This window comes from Puma concolor, chromosome B3 (genome assembly GCF_028749965.1).
Source record: "Puma concolor isolate L17-30 chromosome B3, mPumCon1.1.hap2, whole genome shotgun sequence".
Classification (NCBI taxonomy): Eukaryota; Metazoa; Chordata; class Mammalia; order Carnivora; family Felidae; genus Puma; species Puma concolor.
In genome coordinates this window covers 101,288,635-101,314,226 of record NC_141672.1, presented here as the reverse complement: position 1 = coordinate 101,314,226, position 25,592 = coordinate 101,288,635, and the positions used below count along the sequence as shown (strand labels likewise).

Below are 25,592 nucleotides of genomic sequence, written 5' to 3'. Positions count from 1 at the left end.
CAGTTCAATATTAACAACACCCAAAATTCTTTCTGAGACTGTTTTAGGTTGAGTTACCCAGAAGGAGATCCTGAGAAGAGGATTTGTGAAAATTGACTATTAAGAACTTTGTATACAAGTGGGGAAAGCAGGACAAGGAAGAAGAGGAAGCCAAGTGTATCACTAAGGATCCAGTTAGGAGATAGAAGCATACTAGTTGTTTAACGAAGAGAATTTAAAATAAAGAATTGTTAACAGCAAAAAGATAACACTAAATATTATGGAGGTGGTGACTACAGGAATCAGCTACCATCTCTAGGGCTGAGGGAACAAAGAGGTTTGCATTACTAACACTGTCTTAGTTTGAGATGCTATAGCAAAAATACCATAGACTGGGTGGCTTAAACAACAAACACTTCTTTAAAAAAAAAAAATGTTTATTTTTGAGAGGGTCCCAAAGAGAGAGGGGGACAGAAGATCTGAGGTGGGTTCTGTGCTGTTAGCAGAAAGCCCAATGAAGGGCTTGAACCCATGAACCATGAGATCATGACTTGAGCTGAAGTCAGGCACTTAACCGACTGAGCCACCCAGGCTCTCCAAATGATAAACATCTGTCTCCCACAGTCTGGAGGCTGGGAAGTCCAAGATCAAGTTGTGGCAGACTCAGTGCCTGGTGAGAACCTGCTTCCTGGCTTGTAGATAGGAGCCTTCTTGCTGTATCCTGAGAGAGTGGGGGAGGGAGGGAGAGGGAGAATCAGAGAGAGAAAGAGAGAGAAAGAATGAATGAGAGAGAGGTCTCCATTGTTTCCGAAAGGCCCTATCTCCAAATACCATCACACTGGGGATTAGGGTTTTAACATAATGAATTTGGGATAGGGTTGCACTGGTCCTACAGGGGAATTCTGGACTGTGAGTCATGCTTCCAAGTTGTTCTCACCCAAGACAAGGGAGTTAGGACTTTCACACTCTTGCATTTATCAGTTCTTGGTTAAGAGCTTGCCCTATGGGTATAAATTCCCAAGTATTTTCAGTCTCTGTGATGGGAGGAAAAGTGGCTCCAAGAGCCTAAGTGTAGTCCTCTGAAAAAGAGCTGCCGATGCTAGCTGTTGGAAGGCGCAGTGAAGCTTGGGGCAAAGGGAGCACCCCCAAAAAAGTGGGTAGGTATCTGAGAGTAATGGTTGAAGCACCAACAATATTGCCCCTGGGGACATACTTCTAAAAGATGCCTTATTTCTCCACTTTCTTAATCAAATCTCACTCTCAATTTAACAGTTGCTACTCTGGGGAGATGCTGGTCACAGCTTTCAATTATAATATGAATACGTTCTGGGGATTTGATGTACTAATACTGTGTTGTATACTTGAAATTTGCTAAGAGAGTAGATTTTAAACTTTCTCACCATACACATGCAAAGTAACTGTGAGGGGATGGATGTGTTAATTAACCTAATTGTAATAATTTCACAATGGATATGTATATCAAATCATCCTGTACACTTTATAATACAATTTTGTCAGTTACACCTCAGTAAAGCTGAGGAACAAATAATAGCTGTTACTTTGAGGCTATCTGAAACAGTAGATACTATTTGAAACAACATGTGTAATCTGATCTATTCCTAAAGGCTGAGTCATTTTGTTCAAATCCTACTGAGGTTTCCTTGCTCAAAGCCTTTTAAAATCATAGCTCTTCCTCTTCTGAATCTAGGAGCATTGTGTTTTCAAACTCTGCAAGGCCTCCAAATGCTGGATTCTATTTGCTTTCATTTGTTTGTAAACTGGTTCCATGCTAATCTCTTTGTAGTAATATCTTGCTAATCACATAAAAAGTCACCAACATCTACAATTAATATTGTTTTCTCAACTCTTCCCTTAAAGCTAGAAAATATGTACTTATACCAATCTGCCTTCTAAGGTATTATAGGCAACAGCTTAGCCCCTGCCTAATATGAATTTTTGGTTATCCAGCCTACTACATGGTTCTTTAATTTCCACATGACTGCTATGCTAAACTAATGCGACCTATTTGGATTTTTTGTTATGGTAGGCCATTGTTTCTATTATTAATCAAGGTTAGTGATTTAGTAATAAACAACCCTCAAATCTCAGTCATAACCCAGTAAGAGTTTATGTTTTGCTCCCATCAGTACAATGAAGATCATTGTATTAGATGTGCTCCATGCAATTATTAACAGAACTGGGGTCCTTCCATCTAATGTTACTGCCTTTCCTTAGCTCCTCAGAATTTTCTGTTATGTGGCTGACTGATGTGTGAAAAATAAAAAGGAACTACAAATCACTGGAGGCTTTAAGGGTCAGGCTTTAGATTGGGCAATCACTGCTTCTGCCTACGTTGCACTGGCCAGAAACAGTCACATGGCCTGACATAGAAGGAGCTAGGAAATGTGGGTTTCCTGGGTATGCAAGATGGTGAATATTTGTCTCTGTCACAGTTAGGGTGCTTTCACTTGCAAGTAACAGAAAGTCCACTTAAAATGGCTTTGGCAGGGAGCAAACTTTTTCTTTATTCTCTTAGATTTACTTTTCAGGGGCTTGTGAATAAAAGTGACAAAAGGACAGGTTAGCAAGAGAAAAGACAGAATTTAATCACAAACCTTGTAGGGGGGTTTACAAAGAAATGTGACTCAAAGGAGTGGTTAGAATTTGGGGCTTATATACAATTTAAATAGGTGAAGGGGAGGGGTGAGGGCACTTACATGAAACCAATTGACTTATTGGAAAGGGGTGGGGGAGAAAGTGCACTTATGGGAAAACAAATGACGTTTAGGAAAGATAAATGGGCCCGTAGGAGAATAGATGGGAGATATGATAGTTTTGTGATAATGATTGTTTAGGTGTGGTGACAATTCTCACTGTCTCTGTTGATAAGAGCTAATCTTCCCTGGTTGCTCCCTGGGAGGAGATTTATGACAATTGAATTCTTTTGGGAGGCTCCACTTTTAGGCAGATAAGAGATTGCAGGAACTCAAATGCCTTCAGCTAAAAATATTTTTTTTTTGCCACAGAGTCTTATTCTGGATCCCTTCTACTTAAACAGAAAAGGAAATTTATTGGCACATACAATAGAAAAGTCTAGAGGTAGCAGGGGGTTCAGGTTGGGTTTGGTTTGGAGGCTTGTGATGCTCTCAGGGATTGACTTCCTTTCCCTATGATTGATTCACCCAGCCCTTACTCCTCCATTTGTTAGCTTTATTCTCAGTTGGCTCTTCTCAGTAGAAAAAAGGACAAAAAAGTTATAACTCTACCAGTATTCACATTCTAATGCCAATGCTATAGCATTCAGAGAAGGAAAGAACTTCTCTTTTGCCCACAAACAAAAATCCTGGGCTTTGCTCTAATTGGTTTATGAAACCAAAACTGGTTCAAAGGGAGGTAAGGGTAGTAATTATAATAGTTTTACGCTGACTGGACCATTCTTGGAATTGGATAGTGGTTATTCCATCCAAATTGTATAGGTGGATACAATGGAGTGGTGGAATGGAAGCTGGGCAATCACCTATGCCCACTACAAGTCAGGGAAGGGTGTGGAGCATGATCTCACTTGAGAATGAGTATGGTGAGGATACTTAAAGAGTATGTATATAAGGAAAAGGGCAGAAAATAGAAGTCAGAGAAAGAGAAGCTCTTAAGAAAATGATAGTAAGTCAAAAGAACCAAGAGAGTCATGTTCTACAAGCCAAGGGAGGAGTTTTAAGGATGGAGTAGTCAAAATAATAATTAATAATAATAATAATCTAAATTACTTCATGTGTGTTGATTCCACACTCATTGGACATCCTTTATAATGTAGCTTCTCATATAAATGTTTCCTTTGAGTGAAAATGTGTCAACCAGGTTTTCTGGTCTTCAGAGCAGTTATGCTTTTCACGAAAGGGAAAAAAAAAAAAGAGGGATAAATTGGTTTGTATATCAGTCTGTATTGTTTCGTTGGCATGAATCATCCCCTGGATTTAAATTAGCTCTAGGGTCTAACAACATGAAGTTTCTGTCTCTTTAAACCGAGGACCAAACTATAGAACACAGAGTGAAATCTAAGTTCATTTTCATACCATAATGCTTTGAGAACCACTAGAAGTATATTTGAAATATAACGACTTAAGAATAATACACCAAGATTTTTTTTAACTTTTAGTTTCCCAGTTTGTTATTTTAATTATTCTCTTTTCCTACAAAGTTGACTTTCAGGGCCAGCAAGAAAAGAGAAAGCTGGATAGACTCTCCCTGGCACAGATGGGGGAAGAGTAGGTCATGGTTACCTGTAGCCATTCCAGGTCTTCTAGGGTTAATTCAGGTGGCCTTTGGGTAAGATTAATCTGGGGGTGGTAACCAATAATGAAGTGACTGTAATGCTAAACACCAAAGAAAAGCTGGGGCAGTCTGGATGAGAAAGAAGAAACTTATTCAAATAGGGAGAATTAGTACAATTCAGTGATGGGTTTGCACAGTGATTGGTGTTGTGTGTGTGTTTCAAGGATCTAATGAAGATACATTGATCTTGTGAGAACTCGGAGAGGAAACTTCTCTTAGAGATCAGAATATAGTGTGTAGCAAGCAGTATCTTGGTAAGTGTTCTTGTAAATGCATGTTTCTTTCTTTCTTTTTTTTTTTTGTTATTACAGGCATCCATATGGCAGGAATTAAAGGAGACACAATTAAAATCGCAGGTTTGAAAAAAGTATGGCGAAATTAGCCAATTATTAAAAGAACCTGTCTTGACTTCTCATCTGGTTTACGTCTTCGCGCCTCAGGAACAGTCTTTGTAATGGCGCCTCTCTTCCTAGACGTTCTTTCTTTCCAAGCCTGCCCAGAACTAGCTGCTACACACAGGGAGGACCCGGAACTCACGTTCCCACGCCTTCAGACCCGGTGCAGCCCCGATTTCGAGACCGCTGGCCCGACCGGGCCGACAAGCAGGCGGGCTCTCACAGCCTCGCCAGGCCCCGGCCCTAGCCCTCGCCCGCGGCCAGCGCGTGGTGGGGCGCCGCGGCCTTCGAAGGCCTGCGGTGCGACGCACATGCCGGCGCCCGCCTCCCGTGTCGGCTAGAAGAAAGGGAGCGCGGACGCGCGAAGGCTGACCCGGAGCCTACCCATGAGGCAGCGCGCCGGCTCCACGAGAACCCCCCCCCCCCCCCCCTTCCCACGGCTCATCTGCTGCTCCGCAATGGGAGCCGCCGCCGTTGCCGCCGTGTAGTTTTTCGTGCTCCTCCTTTTCCTCCTCCTCTTTCTCCTCCTCCTCAGGGCCCCAGTCAGGCCGATCCGCTCCGCTCACGGTAAGCGCCCCCCGCCCCCGCCCGCCCCGCGCTGCAGCAGGCAGAGGCCCTCCCGCGCGGCCTGCGCCGCCTCACTCCGGGGGCGCTGGGCCGGGGGTGTCGAGGCCGGCGCGGTTTGCCGAGAGCGCCCAGGGCGCGGGGGAGGGGACCGGCTGCGCGGCGGCGGCCTGACCGCCATCTTGCGCCGGCCCCGGCGGGGGAGGGATCCCGGCGCGACGCGGCAGACGGCTCGGTGCGGCAGGCCGGGGCCGCGCAGGCCTTCGCCGCTTCTTCCTCCGTGTCCTCCTCCGCCTCCTCCACCACCTCCTCCATCTCGCCTTCCAGGGCCTGTGCGCCTGTTTGCTCCAGCCTGGGTTAGGCTCTCCTCTGGAGACTACTCCCTTTGGTCCGCCGTACATTTTGTGCCGATGTTTGGCGGGGACCCATGCCTCCTTCACAACGACGCTCCCTGGAGTCTCTAAAGTGGTAGACAGAGACCAAAGGGGGTCCCGAACTTCCAGGCGTCCAGGGCCCTAGGGCCCCTGTCTGCTGCCCTACCCCTCGCCCCCAGGTGACCAGTCATTCCACGCTCACACCCTCATTCTTGTCAAAGGGACTTTCCCTGCTCTGCCCTTAAAGTCCCGTTATTGTCTGCAGAAGGGCCCTGAGGAGAAACGTGGAGTTGGGTACACAATTTACTGACCGTGCTTTCAGGTTTCACTTAATGAGACATAAAGAATGAGCTCACTCTGAGGTTTTATCTTGCTCTAGAGATGGAAGTTCTTCCCAACTTACGTCAAGTTTGAAGGCTTTTAAGGAGAAATCTGCTAGAGAGGAGAAACGTCAAAGCGGACCCGCTTCTGCAAGCACGGGAGACCTTGGTCCAAGGGTTTCTCTTTGTTTGCAAAGATTGGTTTTTTAAAAATTCTGTGGACTTAAACTTTATTGTTTTGAGATTTGGACTGGGTCTTAAGAATTTGACATCTTTTAGTGCCATTAAGCATAAAATTGAAGCCTCGGAGTAGAGTTTTAAAGTACAAAAGCCCCCTCTTAGCATTTGTGAGAAGTCCTGCTTTCCTGCTTTCGGGGGATTAGTGGCAACTTAGGCTGCCTAAGCGGAAACTTGCTGTGCCAAGGAAGGCACTGGTTTGCTTAGAGAATTGTTACGGCTGCTTTGCTCTTGATGTTTCGAAACATCACTATAAATACCGTTACAACTGTTACCTTGCATTTGTATCTGCCATTGGTACAATCTGTTTGTACCCGAAGACCCCTTTTGCACTGGTCTGTGTTTATGGCACCATCTTGAAGATCAGGAAACGGCCTCAGGGAGACATCTTTAATGAGGTCATGGCTAAGGAGTGATAGAACCATTTCTAGAACCTTAGGTCTTCTGATACCTCGGTGCGCAATTCACTATATTATATTTCTTTTTTTGTCTGTGGGAATAAGGTGAGTGAGGAGAAGCAAGGAGGCTCACCTACAAAATTTAAGAAATATTCAGTTGCTCCTTCTTTTACATTTTTGTTTTTTAGACTTCATTTGTTAGTTTTTCAACTTTTTATTAAGTTTTGATGTTATTTTTTTCCCCAAACATATTGAAAAGTTGAATAGTCTGTTTGGACACATATAACCTACCACCTAGTTTAAACAGTGTTGCCACTTTGTCACATTTGCTTTAAGTACCTATCTTAAATTCTTTCTGGTGAACATTTTCAGAGCACACTGCAAATACCGCAATTCACACCTAAGTACTGTGGATGGATGTGTCTATCTGTGTGTCATAAAAATAAGGCCAATTTTCCATATAAACACAATACCATAAACACACTTAAAGTTAAGAATAATCCCTGCAATCTAATATACATACATACATACATATATATATATATATATATATATATATATATATATAGTACGTATTCACATTTCTCCTATTGTCCCCAAAATGTTCTGTTTAGTGATTTATTTTGGAACCGGTATCCAGTCATGCATTACATTTGTTTGTGTTAGTTTCTTTTAATTTAGTGTAGTTCCCTCTTTTTTATTTTTGAATGACACTGACCTTTGAGACCAGGCTACCAGTAGTCCTGTAAAATAACCCACATTCTGTATTTTACTGATAGTTTACTCTTCGTTAGGTTTAAATTGTACCTTCTGTACATATATATTTTATGCATTTAATTATATACCACATACTACAATGGATATGCACGTTTTAAAAATTTTGGTATGCACACGAAGAGTATCTTCCTTTATTCCCACTTTGAGACCTGTGCAAAAGAATGTTGTGGTTGAAGGGTTAGACAAAATTCCTTGTTTCTGCAAGTTCTTTTCCTAGTTGCATGAGAAATATTTTTCTTGGCAATTTATGGTTTTGTAATTGAAGCTTTCCCCATACACTGAAAGAATTCCCTGCACTATTGTCAGTCATAGGTTATCATTTTCAAGTCATTCCTTTGCAAATATAAGTTCTAACCCTCTTAATGAGCATATCTACCTCTCATGTAGTCCTTTTATAATACATCTCTCTTCATGTTAATTTATGCAAGGGTTTTTGAATTCATTTATGCTTGAGAATGCATTGAGCTGAGAAAAAAACTAGTTTTTTGTAGGATAGTTAAGAGTCATCAAATATGTATAAAGCCCAGATTATGTGCAGTTGACTTTTTCTTATGTCCTATTTGTGAAAATTCATAGGAGTTCAACCATGTTCTTCCTGATATTGCCAAATCAAGAAAATTTCTTGTTGGATAATAATACTAACCTAGTTCCAAACTTAGAAAAATTTTGTCACATGTTGTATTTCTGACAGAATTTTAAAATTCTTTTGTCCATTCTTGTGATTTTTCTATTACTCTTGGTTCTGCTCCCACCCTTTTCTGAATATGTGTAGATCTGCATCTTTCAAGCTTAGGATGATTCACTGTCCTGTGTTGCCCAGATTTTTAGTAAATGTTTTTCAGGGTTTGAAAGTATGTGTACCTGAAATGGGCAACATTGTTTGAATGTAACTAACTACTGGTCAACTGTCATACATGAATGAACTTGGAGTGTATTTATCTTGTAAATACTGATTTGAGATTTCAAATGCTTCTGATAAGTTCTTATCATTCTGGGGCTTTTTTTTTTTCTTTTGCATGTGCATCATTAAATGCAATACTTGAAGAATTTTTTGAAACCTTTCATAAGTCTTAATTTTGTTGAAGCATTGATGGCCATCTTCTTTGCTTCATAATTGCCAGATATTTTCAGTTATGGATTTGTAGATATCAGTTAGCATAACCAATCCAGTGAATTAAAAAAATTTTCCACATTTTCTATTTCCTTTTAGTCATCATTATATACACCCGCATTTAACATTTGTCCATTTATGAACTGTATCAGTTTAATCTCATCTGAAGATTTAGTCTGAGATTTCCTTGTTTTCATCATTAGAGTCTAAGGTGCTTGCTGTCTATCTTTGCATTCATTTTCAGGTTCATTTAATAATTGTGAAATGTGTCCTCTGCCACTTTTCTTCTGTCCCATAATGGGCAGAAAATAAAAAGTTCTGAGTTCTTAACTGTATTTAGGGAAGACTAAAATAAAAGCATATGAAAAGGATCAGGGTATGCTGTGCTAACATATGCCACTTTGAGCTAAGGATTATTTTGAGTGGACAGCAGTTTGGAATTAAAAGAAGCAAAAATTGTTTTCTGTCCTCCTGTTATCTGCCTGAAAGCAAGGCATAAATATCCCTTTGTGAAGACATCCCCCTCCCCCCACCCCGGGCCCCCTTAGTAGGAAAGAGTGACTCTTATCACTTTGAGATGGAGAGCTGATACCAAGATGAGTTTGCATAAAGAGACCTAATGAAAATAACCCTTATCTTCCATTAGTCCTCCCATGTATTTCCTAGTTATTTCCCATGATTTATTGTCTCTCAAAGCCCTAATCCCCTCTCCTTTGTTAAAATGGTATATGAGACCTTGAATTTAACCACTTCTTTGAGTTTTACTTCTTTTCTGTGAATTCCTGTGTGTGTAAATGTTAATAAAAATTTTGTGCTTTTTCTCCTGTTAATCTGTTTTTTTTGTTAGTTTAGTTCATGGGTCCTCAGGTACAACAACATAAAAGGGTAGAAGTAAAGTTTTTCTTTTCGACACAGATTACAAAGATAATGTCTTCAGTCATCTTTTGGACAGTTCATGCAATATTTTGTGCAAAACAATAAGAAAACTGAAAGATAAGAAAAGTGAAAGATGATGATTTACTTAACTGTTGCATTATTCTTCTAGGCAATTAAATCATTCTTATGTTTTCTCATTTATAATTTTCTTTTGTAAGCATAGGTGGGAATATTTGTTTATCAGTGGTGAAATAATACCCAGAATGATGGAATTAGCAAATTATTTCAAGATGTAAGAAGAATAAAATCACTATGATCGCATAATGTATCTTAGATTTATAAAAGGATCCTGTAGACCCACATAGTAATTGTCAAATACAATGAGTTTTATTCTGTTTAAAAGTAATAAGATGTTGTTTGAAGATTTCTAGGAAACAATAAAAGCCATAAAATGTCAATCTTTACAACTAGAACTACCCGAGAAAGAAAATAAACTAAAATTGTTTCTGTGGATTCTGATAGTATATTAAAGGTTAATGGTTAATTTGGACCTTCAGATATATAAAGTGCCCCCTTTCTAACACATTAAACCTGCCTGTCTCTCCATCTACTGCCATGATAGGTTTTTCAACAGTTTGCACTCCATCTCTAATGAATGCAGGTAGTACTTAAAAAGTTATTCCTTGACGTTTCTGTTCCACAATATTTTTGTTGTTAGCATTTTTTTCTTCCATTACTTCCCAACTTTACCTTCAGAGCTCCTCTATAGTAAAAAATGATTAACTGAAACCCTGTAGAATCAGGGTGTAATATTTAGGCCTTTTGGCGAACTGGATTAAATAAAAAATATTTCTTATTTCAATTATTTTTCATTGCAAGTATTTCTGCTTTTCTGGTTTATTATATGATGATGAACACTGATTTTTTGGAATGATGTTGTATCATTTTACATCTTTGTGTTTTTAAATACAATGCTTTATACATAATTACTGCTTAATAAATGCTTTTTCTTAATGTTGTGCTCATCACTTTAATATTCCCTAACTATTTAAAATTGTGACTTTACTCCTTGGCATTGGTATATACCAAATTTTTGGTCAGCTCTAATTTAGCTCTCTTTTTTAAACAAAGGCTTTGACTTGTTTAATGTAGTGTAGCAGTTCTCTAACCATGGTCTTGGGGACCTGAGGTGCTTTCAAGGGTTATACAAGATCCTCTCTCTACCGCCTACATATCTTGTGAAGCTGGATTTTTCAACCGAACGATGTAGTGCAACAGATTAAATGTAGAAGCAGATAAGAAAATACAGTTGTCTTTATTAAGGCAGATATTAATGGGTTTTGCAAAAATATAAAACAATGCCACCCCTCTCTAAATATTTTGTTTTGGGAAGTACTTTTCACATAAATATTTATATTAATATGTAATGGGTTTATTATAATCATTTTTAGAAGTTTTTCTTTTTTCTCTTCTCTTCTCTTCTCTTCTCTTCTCTTCTCTTCTCTTCTCTTCTCTTCTCTCCTCTCCTCTCCTCTCCTCTCCTCTCCTCTCCTCTCCTCTCCTCTCCTCTTTTCTTTTCTTTTCTTTTCTTTTCTTTTCTTTTCTTTTCTTTTCTTTTCTTTTCTTTTCTCTTTTATTTTTTAAGGGAGAGACCCCACATATGTTCAGGGGAGGGGCAGAGGGAGAGGGAGAGGGAGATAGAATCTTAACCAGGATGCATGCCCAGTGCTAGCCTGAAGTGGGGCCCAGTCTCGTGAACCATGAGATCACAACATGAGCCAAAATCAAGAGACGAATGCTTAACCAACTGAGCCACCCGAGCACCCCTATTGTAGTCATTTTTAAGTAAATTAATATATCTTGAATATTTCAGGTTGGGGTTTGTGGACTTCTAAGATTCCATCCTTAGAAATTAATTAGACACACACTTTTTTTTTTTTGCCAGGTTTGGGATTTCTTTAGCATGACCGCTACTTGCATGTCTTTCAGTTGAGGGCTATTAACCAAAGCAAAGATCATTAGTCTATGAAATAATATATTCCTTGCTTCTAGGCTTTACCCCTGTGTTTTCCTTATTTTGTGGGTAATTGTTACCTTTGGCAAGTTTGAGAAGGGAAGCCTAAAGCTCTTGGGAGGGGTCTGAGTGTTTTAGGTATAGGTAATCCCTATCTCCTACTTTGTTTACTTATTTTGCTTTTTCCATTTAGGGTTTAAGATTATCTGACTTTATACAGGATTGTTGATTGCTGATGGGAAGGCCCTCATAAACAAAATGGCTTTATTAAGTTCTAGGATTAAAAATAAGTAATAGAGCTCTCAACTTTGTTGAATAGAGAAAAAGTAAATAAGAAAATTGGCCTTACTTTTTTGACACTACATTGTTAGTATTTGTGTTTATTTGAGGAGTTGTAACACAAGAGATGTGTTTGCAATCTTTTATTGTGGTATTTTATATATTATAAAGTAAATTTATACATCATATTTTATCTTTAAAATAAATGCTTCTTTGAGATGGATGGTATTATCATCATATGCCCTTTACAGATGAAGGAATTGAATCTCAAAAAGTGCATTTCATTTATTGTAATACTTACTGGATGCCTAATGCTGTATGTTAATTTTGTAGGCTATGATGCCTTGGTCTTACCTAATTCAAACCTCAGCCCTGTAATCTCAGGATTGCGTGTTGTTTGCTTAAGCTGGATAGTATAGGACTAGCCTTGCAGCCTGGCAGCAACAACCACTGGTGGAAATGACAGTTTCTAAAACATTTGGCCTGTTCTGTACCTCACTGGATTCTAGAAGCTTCTGGCACTAGGATAACCGAGCTCTGCATGGATTGGTGGAATGTTACTGAGGAGTTTGGAATTCATAAATGACACAATGAAAACATTTTTTGTGACATTGTTAATTTGGTGGTTCTATGTTAAATGGATGAAATCATATAAATCTGGATGCTGAGAGGCTGATACAAAGTGAATCTTACACGGTAAATCTTACTATGGATGTGAGGTTCTAAGTGCCTGAACAAGTATGTAGTGAATCGAAAATCAAGGCTGGTTGTAGAAAATATTTTGAAGGAAGACTATATAGGACTGGGGAATTGATTGATTAGATATGATGAATAAAAGAGGGGAATATTGAGAAACACTTTTAAGGACTCAAGATCAGAAGGATGACAGTTTTATTGGTGGAAGAAGAGAAGTAGAACTAATTTTTATAAACTGAGGTCAGGTTAACATAACATTAAATTCATCATTTAAATTATTTTAAAGTATACAATTTAGTGGCATTTAGTACATTCATGGTGTTATACAATCATCAAAATCGTCTAATCTCAAGGTAGTATTTTCAGCTTTCAGACCATTAACTTTCAGGTAATGGTACTGTTAAGCTGCCTCTCCCCACTCCACAGGTCCTGGCAACCACTGATCTAATTTCTGTCTCTGTGGATTTGCCTGTTCTGGACATTTGATATTAATGGAATCAAACAGTATGTGACTGACTTCTTTTCACTTAGCATAAAGTTCTCATGGTTCATCCATGTAGCATGTACCAGTACTTCATTTTTTATTGCTGAGTAATACTCCATTGTATGGATACATCATATTTTGTTCATTCATCAGTTGATGAACATTTGGCTTGTTTTCACTTCTTGGCTGTTATGAATCATGAAGTAGGACTAATTTTTGTGGAGAAGTTATGTTCAGTTTGGAAATACTGAGTTTGAGGTGAGTTTAAATACCCAGATAGTAGTTTTTAGCAGTTAGGAAATGATAGGCGGGAACTGAGTTGGGGAGTCAAGGTTGGAGGTTAATATTTGATGATTTTATACCCTGTTATTGAGAACTGATAACCTAAGACAATGGAATTTATTAGATCTGTTGTTTAGGTAACAATTTGTGTAGGGCTGACGACTAAACTCTGAAAAACCTGATTTTGCACTATTTAAGGAGCAAGAAAATGTGGAGAATCTATTGAGTTAAATTGGAGCAGGTAGATAGAGAAACAGTCTGTTGGCATATAGAAAATATTTGAGGAGGAGGTTTCAAGAAATTGAGTTAAAATAGATGAAAGATAAGGAAAATGTAAATGAAGAAAGGGTAATTTGCTTTGGCAATGGGGGAGGGTTATCCGGATTGTCAGTAGAATACAGTGTGTGCAGTAGAAAAGGTAGTAGCTGTACTGTGGTGCTTAGGTTAGTTTTGACTGACAGAATGGGTGGTGATAAGTAGAACAAATGGATTGCAGCCTGGATCAGGGTTAGCAGAAATTTTACTTGGATGAAATGGAGGTGGTACAAAAAGAGATTCCTCATACCCTTTTTATTTTTTTTTTATTTTTTTTTTCAACGTTTATTTATTTTTGGGACAGAGAGAGACAGAGCATGAACGGGGGAGGGGCAGAGAGAGAGGGAGACACAGAATCGGAAACAGGCTCCAGGCTCTGAGCCATCAGCCCAGAGCCTGACGCGGGGCTTGAACTCACGGACCGCGAGATCTGACCTGGCTGAAGTCGGACGCTTAACCGACTGCGCCACCCAGGCGCCCCCCTCATACCCTTTTTAATGAAGGATTCCTTTCACATAGAAGCTTTTAATGACTCTGCTGATTTAGATTGATTTATAGTTATAAGCAGTCTGCTGAAGCATAGACCTTCTACTTATTGATACTACTTGAAAGATTTTTGTGTCATCAAAAATGTTAAAAATCTGAACAGTTGGTTTATCATGATTTGATATTTGGGATTTTGCTCTGAAACTGTGTCTGTGAAGTAGATCTTGATATCATTGGGAGTTGACATCAAACAGGTTTATTAAAATTCAACTTATATTATTTAATTAAAATTATCAACTATTACTTATTCTTCAGGAATTTACTTGCTTTTATCCTCAGTTATCCTCATTTATCCTCAGTGTTGAACTTCAACCCATTTGCTCCATTTATTATATTGAACTTGGAGTTTCTAGAAAATATTTGGGAATGGTTGATTTGATTACTGAAAGACTTTTCATAATACCCAATTGGCTTTTCATAATTCAACATTCACTGAAATAATAAATCCCCTTTGTCTAGGCAAAAATTTACATTTTCATATCTATGCCAGATGGGTATGTTTATATTAGGGTTGGAAGGATCCTTGGGGATGTTGGAAAGTGACCATTTTGATTACATAATGCTTGAATTTTTCATATTTTTGTTTGGTGATCTATCACACCTTGAGTTCGTCTCATTTCCTGATATTTAACCATGAATTGTTCTGTTCTTGTGTTGAGATGAAATCTGCCTCCCTGTAATTTTGGTCTTGTTCCTGGTGGAGGCAAGTAGTGTATGGCTGGAATCTGTGATATTTTAAGTGTCTAGATTTGAATCCTTGCTCTACTCTTAATAGTGTTGCTTTGGGCAAGGTACTTAACCTCAGTAATTCAGTTTCTACAGTTGTGAAGTGAGGATGATAATAGTATCTGCCTCATAGAGTTTCTTGAGGAATAGACAAAATAATGTGTGCATTTAATTAATGTTAGCTTATGGTAATGATAAATTGTTATTATTCGTAACATAATTTGTAATTGTGATAACATAATAGTGTGTAATAAATTAAGTAGTTGTGTTGAAGCTGAACACTAGGAATGAAATTCTTGTTTATTCAAAACAAGTAAATATTACTAATATTGTTATTACTATCACTTGAGCCAGAAAGAACAAGACCTACTCTTTTTCTTTCTCATGACAAACTTAAAATACCTGTAAATAGCTTTCTTTTCTACCACCCCTGCCCCACAGTCTCATGTTTCCTAGGTTAAATATCTTTAGTCCTTTGACCTAGACAAAGTGCTAACACTAATTCCTTATAATGGACATCTGTTGTTTTTGTTACCTAACATTCATTCCCCTTTACTTTGGTAACAGATACCTTAGTTTTCCTTTGGGGAACCAATTTTTATCTTAGTTGTTGTTGTTGTTGTGCCTCTGGTTCCAGGGGTAGTATGTGATCTAGGACTAAACCTATTACAAGTCCTTAGCAATAGTGATTGGCTTCAGGAAGGGCATATGTCTTAAACCAGTCAAACCAGTCAACTCCAATCAGAGCTAACCCTCTATATTAGAGTCTTGGACTTGAGTCTTGGAAGGTGTTAAGTTGGAGTCATTCATAGTGGGAAACCTCTTCTGAAGGTAGAAACAACATAGAGGAAGTGAAGTCAAGGAACAGAGATAGAAAAGCCAACTTTGTAAATCATTGTTTAAATTGCACCTGTATTTAGTTCTGTAAATGAGCTAAAAATTCTCTTTTGCATAAGCCAATTTGAATTGGGTTTTCTGTTACTTATAGGTGAAAGCATCCTAGCCAGTATACTCACTGTATTCCAAGTGGGGATGATTAGGACAGAATAGAATAAAACTACCGTCTCTTTGATTTTAGACTCAAATTCTGTTATTTTGACACTGTATTACAAATCTGATTATACCAGTTCTTGTTTAAAATCCCCTTTTTGGCTTTCCATTGCTCTTAGATTACGGACAAGATTCCTAATATGATCTCTAGGATGCTGCGGTTGTTTGACTTCTGTCTTACCTTCTACCATATACCCCCTTGATTTTCTTTTCCACTCACACTGGTTTCTTTTCTGTTTTTCATATTTGCTGTGTCATAGATCTTTTCCACATGTTATTTCTTCTGCATGGAATCCTCCCTTCCCCTCCCCTCCCCTCCCCTCCCCTCCCCTCCCCTCCCTTCCCCTCCCGTCCTTTCCTTTCCTGGAACTCCAGCCAAGGCTGAGTCCCAACCCTTTCCATTCTCTCTTTGCTTGTTCACTGTTAAGATTCCTGCATGTATAATCCTTTTTTAAAATGACATTTGAAATATTTGGTTTATTTAAAAAATAAAACAGTGTATCCATATTCTCCCCTTATGGAGACCTTTTCTCATATACTTGGAGTGACCATTTTCAAAAGACATTATTCTACTTAAAATAAAAATAACAGTCTTTCAGAAATTGGTTAAAATTTGATGACATAGCTTCTAAAGTTTCTATGATCTCTCAGTGTTTTGTCTGTAGTATTTTAGTTGCTAGTGGTCAGATGTTTCTGATTGTACATTTTATGTGATTGAAATGTACCTTTTTCAGAAATAAGTCTGTGGTTTTTAACAGTAACTGATAAACTGGACTGATTCTACAAAAAGGTACTTAGTTTTCTAACAATAAAGCATTTTAAAAAATAGGCATAAAAGGAGAAAATACTGATTTGAAATTTTGTTTCATCTGCTTAATGTTAGTAAATAAATTTACTAAGTTAATTTCTTTATAAAATCTCATATTTAAACACCTGAATTTTATGAAATCAGATTTCACTTGTGGGTCTTTTTCTATTATATAGGGTTTATTGCTTACGCTTTAAGGTTTGTATTTGTGTGATGTATGCCAAGGTAGACATCATTCTCTTGTTTTCTAACCTTGTTACAATTAATTTCCACAGTGGAATCAATAGGTGATGGATATTAAGGTGCTATAAAATGAAATTTTTAAAATGACTCTCTGTCCTCAAAAGATTGTGTATGCTTTTAAGGTAATGAACATTAAAATGAATTTTTTTTTGTAATCTCCTTGAGATAGTTGGAAATTCTTGAGAGATCACAAAACAAGGGTTGGAAATAATAGATTGCTACTCATAGTTAAGAACACACTTTGAATCCTTAAAGCTCTATTCATTTGGGATTAGAATTCTAAAAATATAGACCTCCATTTCAGTATGCTATTAGTGATAAAGACTAAGAATTGTTTATAAAATGAAATAGAACATAAACCAAAGCTTTAAAGTCAGTGGAATGATTTGAATACTTGATTTTTTGGGAAATTTGTGAGGAGGAAAGAGTGACAGATCAAACTTTTCTGAACAGTGTACCAGTGACCCTGTGTCATCCAAATTACTCCACTGAAAAACACTTCCAAGTACATAAGTAAAATTGTTAAAGGTTTATTAGTGTTTCTTACAGCTAGCTTTTTTTTTTTTTATAAAATTTATTGTCAAATTGGTTTCCATACAACACCCAGTGCTCATCCCAACAGGTGCCCTCCTCAGTGCCCATCACCCACTTTCCCCACCCTCCCACCCCCCATCAACCCTCATAAGAGTCTCTTATAGTTTTCCTCCCTCCCTCTCTTTTTTTATTCCCTTCTCCTCCCCCATGGTCTTTTGTCACGTTTCTCAGGATCCACATAAGAGTAAAAACATATGGTATCTGTCTTTCTCTGTATGACTTATTTCACTTAGCATAACACTCTCCAGTTCTATCCACGTTGCTATAAAAGGCCATATTTCATTCTTTCTCATTGCCAAGTACTATTCCATTGTGTATATAAACCACAACTTCTTTATCCATTCATCAGTTGATGGACATTTAGGCTCTTTCCATAATTTGGCTATTGTTGAGAGTGCTGCTATAAACATTGGGGTACAAGTGCCCCTATGCATCAGCATTCCTGTATCCCTTGGGTAAATTTCCTAGCAGTGCTATTGCTGGGTCATAGGGTAGATCTATTTTTAATTTTTTGAGGAACCTCCGCACTGTTTTCCAGAGTGGCTGCACCAGTTTGCATTCCCACCAACAGTGCAAAATGGTTCCCATTTCTCCACATCCTCTCCAGCATCTATAGTCTCCTGATTTGTTCATTTTAGCCGCTCTGACTGGCGTGAGGTGATATCTCAGTGTGGTTTTGATTACAGCTAGCTTGTTAATCTTAGACAAAATTTATGAGTTGGTTGAACATATATATGCTGTACTTATTTTGAATACAAATTTTCATTATTTAAAATCATTATATTTTGGTTTTGTATTTTCCCTTTTATGTTAATTCTATCTGGTTTTACTGTTGCTAATTTCTTGATTAGGAATGCAAACTCCCTATTAAAACATTACTTTTATGATGAGAAGAAAGCATTAATTTTATGATGTGGTTTCTCGGGTTATTTTATTGAATAACTGACTTTTGGGGCCTGGGGAGATAGAAAACTTAACCATTCACCGTATTCCTCACATTCTTTTTTTTATTTAACTTGGTACCTACTCATTTTTTTTTTTAAGGGTTTTACTGTTTGTTTGTTTGTTTCTTTGCTTTTGAGAGTGTGGGAGGTGGGGAGCAGAGAGGCAGAGTACCCCACGCAGGTGGGGCTCGAACTCACCACGAGATCATGACCTAAGCCGAAGCCAGATGTGTAACTGACTGAGCCGCCAGGTGCCCCTTACTCATTTTTAAAATGATTTTTTTTTTTTAATTTTTTTTTCAACTTTTTTTATTTATTTTTGGGACAGAGAGAGACAGAGCATGAACGGGGGAGGGGCAGAGAGAGAGGGAGACACAGAATCGGAAACAGGCTCCAGGCTCCGAGCCATCAGCCCAGAGCCCGACGCCGGGCTCGAACTCACGGACCGCGAGATCGTGACCTGGCTGAAGTCGGACGCTTAACCGACTGCGCCACCCAGGCGCCCCTAAAATGATTTTTTTTTTTAGAAATTAAAATACAGTGTTGCATGTAAAATGAAAGTGTTTTTTAATGGATATGATATCAGGTATTTTATCGTAATGTTAATTTTTATATGTTGGTATTTTTTAATTAGATACTGTTTTAACCTATGAGACAGGTAGTATATATTTTAACAGTATTGATGAATTGTAGGTATGTGTGTTATGTTTATATGAGGGTTTAAAATTGTTATGTGTGTTTTCACTAGTTTATAAATGTTTCTTTCTTAAAAAGATGAAAATATGGTAGGATAGATTTGACAGCTGCATTCTAAGAAGGTATACTTATAAAGCTAACATTTCATCGTGTGAAAGAAATAATGTAATAAAGATCTAAAAACAAAATAATTTCTAAATGCTCAGCTGATATCTTGAAAATTCTAGTGTAATAACAAAATTGTAATCTGTTCTTAGAGTTTTTCAGAATGTGATTAAGCCAAGAGTTAAAAATGGTTAAGATTTATTGAATGATTTCTGTGTGCCAGGCAGAGAGCTTTGTACTTTATGTGTGTTATCTAATTTGATCTTCACTGTAACTTCATGAAATAAGTTGCATGTATAAAGTAAAGCAAGGCACAGAGAGTAATTTGCCCAAGGTTGTGCAGATAATAAATGGTTGAGTCAGAATTTGAATGTGGCATTCATTCTTCACCATGTTTTACTGTTTACTGTTAATAAATGTTTAAAGTACACAGTATACAGCAGAGTAGAGAGCTGAATTGAGCCATAGAGATTATTAGTTGAACTAAGAACTGAGACCCAAAATTACAAGGTGATTTGACTGCAGGTTGTAGTAGTGCTGGGGGCTATAACTTGCCTCTTCTGGCTTTTAGCCTAATGCTCTTTTTTAATGTGCAGACTCTACAGTTGGGGTTTGTGGAATTAATCTTTTATCTGAAAGTAAATTGAACTATATCTAGTACATAGCACACCTGTGTCATACTGTGTGCTTATGTACCAGATCAAATGCCTTACTTTCATTCAACACAGTGACATTGCATCAGGTGACAGCTATCAGTGGCTAAAAGCAAATTTTTCAATTAAGAATGTAGACCTACATTTTTACTGATTTTTTTAAATTTGTAGAAAAAATTATTTAAGATAATAGCTTAATTTTGGATATATAAAAGCTGAAACAAAAAATAGTGAAATAGGAATTAAAATTATTTATATAAGCAGTCTCCCAACAGTGAATGAATCATTTTCTAAACAGTCTTTGATAAGTCAGTTAATTGGAATTCATTTTTTTCTTCATAGAAACAAGTGTATTAAACTTGGCCTGGAATGGTCTGTAGCTGAAGTAGAGTCTTCTCTTTTTTCTGGCTATTTTGGGGCTAAGTCTGAGCTGTAGAAGCTATTAGAAATGTTTTGGAACTTTGAGATCCATACTGCATATCTTTGCTGGATATTCCACTTCAGTGACAGCTGACTTAATCCTTCATAGAATTCCATGCCTTACCACCAAAATTCTGCAGTGTGACCTGAGAGGTTTTTATGATGATAGTTTTGGCATGCTTCAGTGGCTGAGATGACAAAAGAATCCATGAAAGTGTTTGTTCATTAACGGAACAAAATATGGCAATGATTTGTTAGTCCAGTGTTGTCCAATTGTAAGGTTCTGTAGCTGCACTGTCCAATATAGTAGAGACCAGCCACATGTGGCCTTGAGCATTTGACATGTGGCTAGTAAAACTGAGAAACTGAATTTTACATTTTATTTAATTTTAATTAATTTAAACTTAAATTGTCACATGTGGCTAGTGGCTACTGTACATCACAGGGCAGCTTCAGGCTGAATTTATGATTCAAGTTTCATCTGAGGACTTCCAACTTTTTATAGTAGGCTACTATGGTCCTCAGGCTTTTGAAGTAGGTTATCTTAAAGTCATCTCTGTCATAATAGGCACTGGATGTCTTATTCATATAGACAAGTCATTAATTAATTGAATATTTGTAAATTGAATACTAATTACAGAATTTTGGTAAGAGATATTTGTATGGTCACTTAGCAAAATATCTATGTGTCAACTATGTAATATTTAATATAACCATTATGTATGACCCAATATGATTATAACTACTCAAATAAAAAATATATATGAGTCTCATAAGCTGTGTAATTGTGGCACTTAAAAAATATTCTGTATTCTTGGTAACAGTAGGTTCTTAACATGAGCAAAAATTGTTATGTATATATTTCCTTGACATATTTGTAATACTGATACTGTTTAGAGATAAGCTATAACTATTTAACTGAATTAAGGGGTGCCTGGGTGGCTCAGTTGGTTAAGTGTCTGACTCTTGATTTCAGCTCAGGTGATGATCTCATCATTCTGAGTTCAAACCTCACGTTGGGCTCTGCACTGGCAGTGTGGAGCCTGCGTGCAATTCTCTCTCTCTCTCCCTCTGTCTCACCCTCACTTGTGCTCTCTTTTTCAAAAATAAATAAACTTAAAAAAAATGAAGGCTATGAGTACTTATGTTTTTTAAGTTTATTTATTTATTTATTTATTTATTTATTTATTTATTTTTTGATGTTTATTTATTTTTGAGACAGAGGGAGACAGAACATGAGTTGGGGAGGGGCATAGAGAGAGGGAGACACAGAATCTGAAACAGGCTCCAGGCTCTGAGCTGTCAGCACAGAGCCCGATGTGGGGCTCAAACCCACGAACCATGAGATCATGACCCGAGCTGAAGTTGGACGCTTAACCGACTGAGCCACCCAGGCGCCCCAAGTTTATTTATTTTTTTAAGTAATCTCTACATCCAACTTGGGGCTTGAACCCACAACCCTGAGATCAAGGGTCACATGCTCTTGTGACTGACCCAGCCAGGTGCCCCAATGAGTAGTTATTTTTGGATGAATTAATCTACACTGAAATATATCTAATTAATTTCTTTCTTTTTAAATTCTTTGGTAAAAAATAAGAAAAATACAATTTATTTAAAGTTATGTTTTCTTATGGAAGTAATTACACTTATACCTGAAACATGAATAAGTAACAGTTAAAGATTAGTATCACTTAGCATTTCAAAATTCAGACTTACTAAAACAATACATTATGAGGTGATTACTCATTTTTACAAAAAGATTAAAAAATTATTTTTAATAATTCAGACTTTTTCAAGTAGTAAGTACTTAAGAGAATTACCATTTTTATTACTAAATTTTTGAATGAACCAATTATGTAAAGTGAGTTGTAAGTAAAAGTCAGACATATCGAACTTAAAAATTGAGCTTTTTATAGGAAAAAAGATTAAATATGTGTACACTTAATGAGATCCACTCTAATACTAGGTATCTTTATTTTATAGGAAGGAAAACAAATACAAATTGCTGTCTTGTCTGGAATCACATGGTGAGTTTTGAGATCAAAATTAGATCCAAGAATTTCTGAACCCCAAGTTTCATGTTTCAATATTTGGCATTAAAGTGACTCATAAAATTGACTGATATCATGTGTCAGTACTCAGGTGACAATTTACAGAAAGTCAACTCTGCAACTTGATGGGCGACAACCCTTTTCAGCCAAAAAGTAAGTGTTGCTGCCACGACTGATAGTAGTATATGTGGCTTTTGTACTGATAAATTTGCTTCAGTAGAAAGAAGGAAGGGTAGGCACACTTTCTTAAAGACAGAAAAACATAAATTTATTGGAGTAACATGCTCACATAAAAAATGATGTAAATTAAAACGTGAGTAAAGTAGAAATGAAGTTTTTTTCTTACGCTCAGTGATAACTGCTAGTTTGGTGTATATAATTACCTGTATTTTTTCTATGCATAGACAAAAATATAATTATTTATAAAAATGTAAAGATGTTATGTGTCTTAAAAAATTGTTTTCTCAACAATGTATCCTGAATGTATTGACAATGGCATTACCCTGTTAAGAAGAATGAACGAGATCTTTGTCTTCTGTATTAGTTTGCTTGGGCTTCCATAATGAAGTATCATAGACTGGATGGCTTAAACAACAGAACTTTATTTCAGAATTTCTCACAGTTCTAGGGTCTAGAAGTACAAGTTCAAGGTGTTGGCAGGTTTGATTCCTTTTGAGGGCCATAAGGGAAGGATCTGTATCACGTCTCTCTCCTTGGCTTAGAGATGGCCATATGCTTCCTGTGTCTTTGGATGGTTTTACCTTTAAGCATGTCCTTCATCCGTGTCCTGATCTCTTCTTCTTTTTTTTTTTTAAACGTTTATTTATTTTTGAGACAGAGAGAGACAGAGCATGAACGGGGGGGGGGGTCAGAGAGGGGGCACACAGAGTCTGAAACAGGCTCCAGGCTCTGTCAGCACAGAGCCTGACGCGGGGCTCGAACTCACGGACCGTGAAATCATGACCTGAGCCGAAGTTGGCCGCTTAACCGACTAAGCCACCCAGGCGCCTCATGATCTCTTCTTTTAAGGACATCAGTCATACTGGATTAGCACCCACCCTGATAACTTCATTTTCATCTCATTATCTCTTAAAGACCCTGTCTCCAAACACATTAAGATTGTGAGGTACTGATGGTGAGGACTTTAATGCATGAATATTAGAGAAACACAATTTAGCCCATAACATATACTAACTGGAAACTTTTATTATCCATTTACAAGTTTCCCTAGGCAAGTTTAAAAGCTAGGCATTGCCTAACTTCACTTAGTTTCCTAGCCATAGATTATTATATACTATGTGCTTACTGCCTGTCTAGTGTGTAGAGAAATACACTCAAAAGAGTTCAGTTTGGTCTTGGACATATAGTAATATTTTTAGTTACTTTACTTGAAGAACTCTATGTAGTTAATAAAACATTATAGTTTAGAAAATAAAGGGATCAATTAATATGTTTATGACTTTTGGGAAAATGGAAAGGTCTTCTTTTTTTTGGTAGGTGGACTATTAACATTTAAATAATGTTAAGACAGGAAATGATTTGTGACATACTTTTATAGAAAGGAAAAAATTTAAAAATTTATAAAATAATGGTTTTTAATTTGATAAGGTATTTCTTTTGTATGCCATCAAAGAATTGTTTCAGTTAGTATGTTTTAAGACCTGGTAGAACATTATCCTAATTTTGAGTCAAAAGTAGAAGTGGCATTACTTTAATATAATAAAAAATTACCTTTAGAAATGACTATATTTAAATGATAAATGAAATATATTATTGTCAAAGCCAGAACCCTGGAGGGTTTTTTTGTTTGTTTGTTTTGTAGACCACCACCCATCTCATTCTGTGTATCATTTAAGCACCACTTATATCTAGTTGGGATATAAGTTTAGGCCTTCAGTACTGTTTCTCTTCTTTCCCTTCTTCCCCTCTTCCTCCTCTTCTTTTTTCTCCATCTTAGCTTAAAGCAATCAATATATGCAGATAGTTTAAAAAGTCAGATAGTCCAGGGACGCTTGCATGGCTCAGTTGGTTAAGCGTCCATCTCTTGATTTCCGCGCAGGTCATGAGTGCAAAGTCCAGCTCAGGGCTCAATCCCAGGAACTGCTAGATCATGACCAGAGCCGAAATCGAGAGTGGAATGCCTAACCGACTGACCCACCCAGGAGTTCCTATCATATTTTTAATCTTATTTTTTGTTTTGTGAATATTACTTTTTATAACATTCTTTCTTATCTAATATCTCTAAAGATGCAAATTGTATTTTCTTTAATATTTTTCTTGCTCTCTGCATTATTTCTTTTCCTTAGGATTCTTTATCTTTTTTATTGATTTGTTCTAAAAGACAGGAGATTTTCCTAAACTTTCTGGTGCTTATTGATTGTCCATTAATATTTAAGAGTGAAGTATTAAAATGCTTCGTAGGAGTTCTGTTCTTTGTCAGAACTTCTAGGATGGTGTATGTTCATATTTACTGCATGTTCTTTGGTCTCTTTCTTTAGGTGAGAAATGGTCTAATTTGCCCCGAATGGAATAAGTCTCACCTTGTTCCCTTATTTCAGTCTAGCATCTCATCACTGCTGTGTGTCTAGAATTCCTGAATTTGGTTTAGTTTTACTAAGTATATCTCCCAGGAGATGCCTCCTAGTCTTAGTTTATTTCCCATTTGTTAATATCCCCCCCCTCCTCCCGATAATGGTTAGGTACAGTCCTTTTGTAGATAAAATTATATTCCAGGCATATGACTAGAACTCATTTTGACTTTTCCATTAAATAACTACTACTGTCAACCATTATCTGTCTAAATTGGTTTGTATCTTAGAGAGTGAGCTCTGAGTTTCTCACTTGCTGCCATGCACTGTCTACAAATATCAAGTCACATTGCTATTAGGATGATTAAAGTAGATTTTAAATATACTATGAATTTTTAAAAGTGTATTTTTCTTTTTGAAAATAAGGTTTGCTTCTCTCCTTTTGGAAATTAGATAATTCAAAAATGGCAGAACTCTTTATGGAATGTGAAGAAGAAGAGTTGGAACCATGGCAGAAGAAAGTAAAAGAGGTTGAGGATGATGATGATGATGAGCCAATCTTTGTTGGAGAGATATCAAGTTCAAAACCAGCAATTTCAAGTAAGCATTTACTTTTAGTGAAGCCAAGTTTTATAAAATATTGTTTCTAATGGGAAAATTTGTGAACTGCTTTATAAGGACATAAGTTCCTTGGAATATTACCATATTATAAAATAGTAACTCAAATTCTGTTAGTGAAAACATGACGGTTAAGGTCAGGTTGAATTTATACCAATTAGGGATGACTGATAACAGTAT

The 25,592-nt window shown here is 37.1% G+C and overlaps 1 protein-coding gene across 11 annotated transcripts in view; it reads left to right on the top strand.

Moving 5' to 3' along the window:
- Positions 1 to 25,592, top strand: part of ZNF280D (zinc finger protein 280D) — a 325,027-nt gene that overhangs the window by 173,061 nt on the left and 126,374 nt on the right. For 4 of the 11 annotated variants that reach the window (XM_086710768.1, XR_015252668.1, XR_015252667.1 and 1 more), the window contains 2 exons: positions 22,199 to 22,242; positions 25,248 to 25,394. In XM_086710768.1, the coding sequence (XP_086566894.1) occupies positions 25,259 to 25,394 (136 nt within the window). In that variant the 5' untranslated portion in view covers positions 22,199 to 22,242; positions 25,248 to 25,258. Of the gene's footprint in view, positions 1 to 5,119; positions 5,271 to 16,907; positions 16,926 to 22,198; positions 22,243 to 22,350; positions 22,420 to 25,247; positions 25,395 to 25,592 lie in introns of those variants that run through there. The other 7 variants (XM_086710764.1, XM_086710763.1, XM_086710762.1 and 4 more) reach the window with 6 other exon arrangements.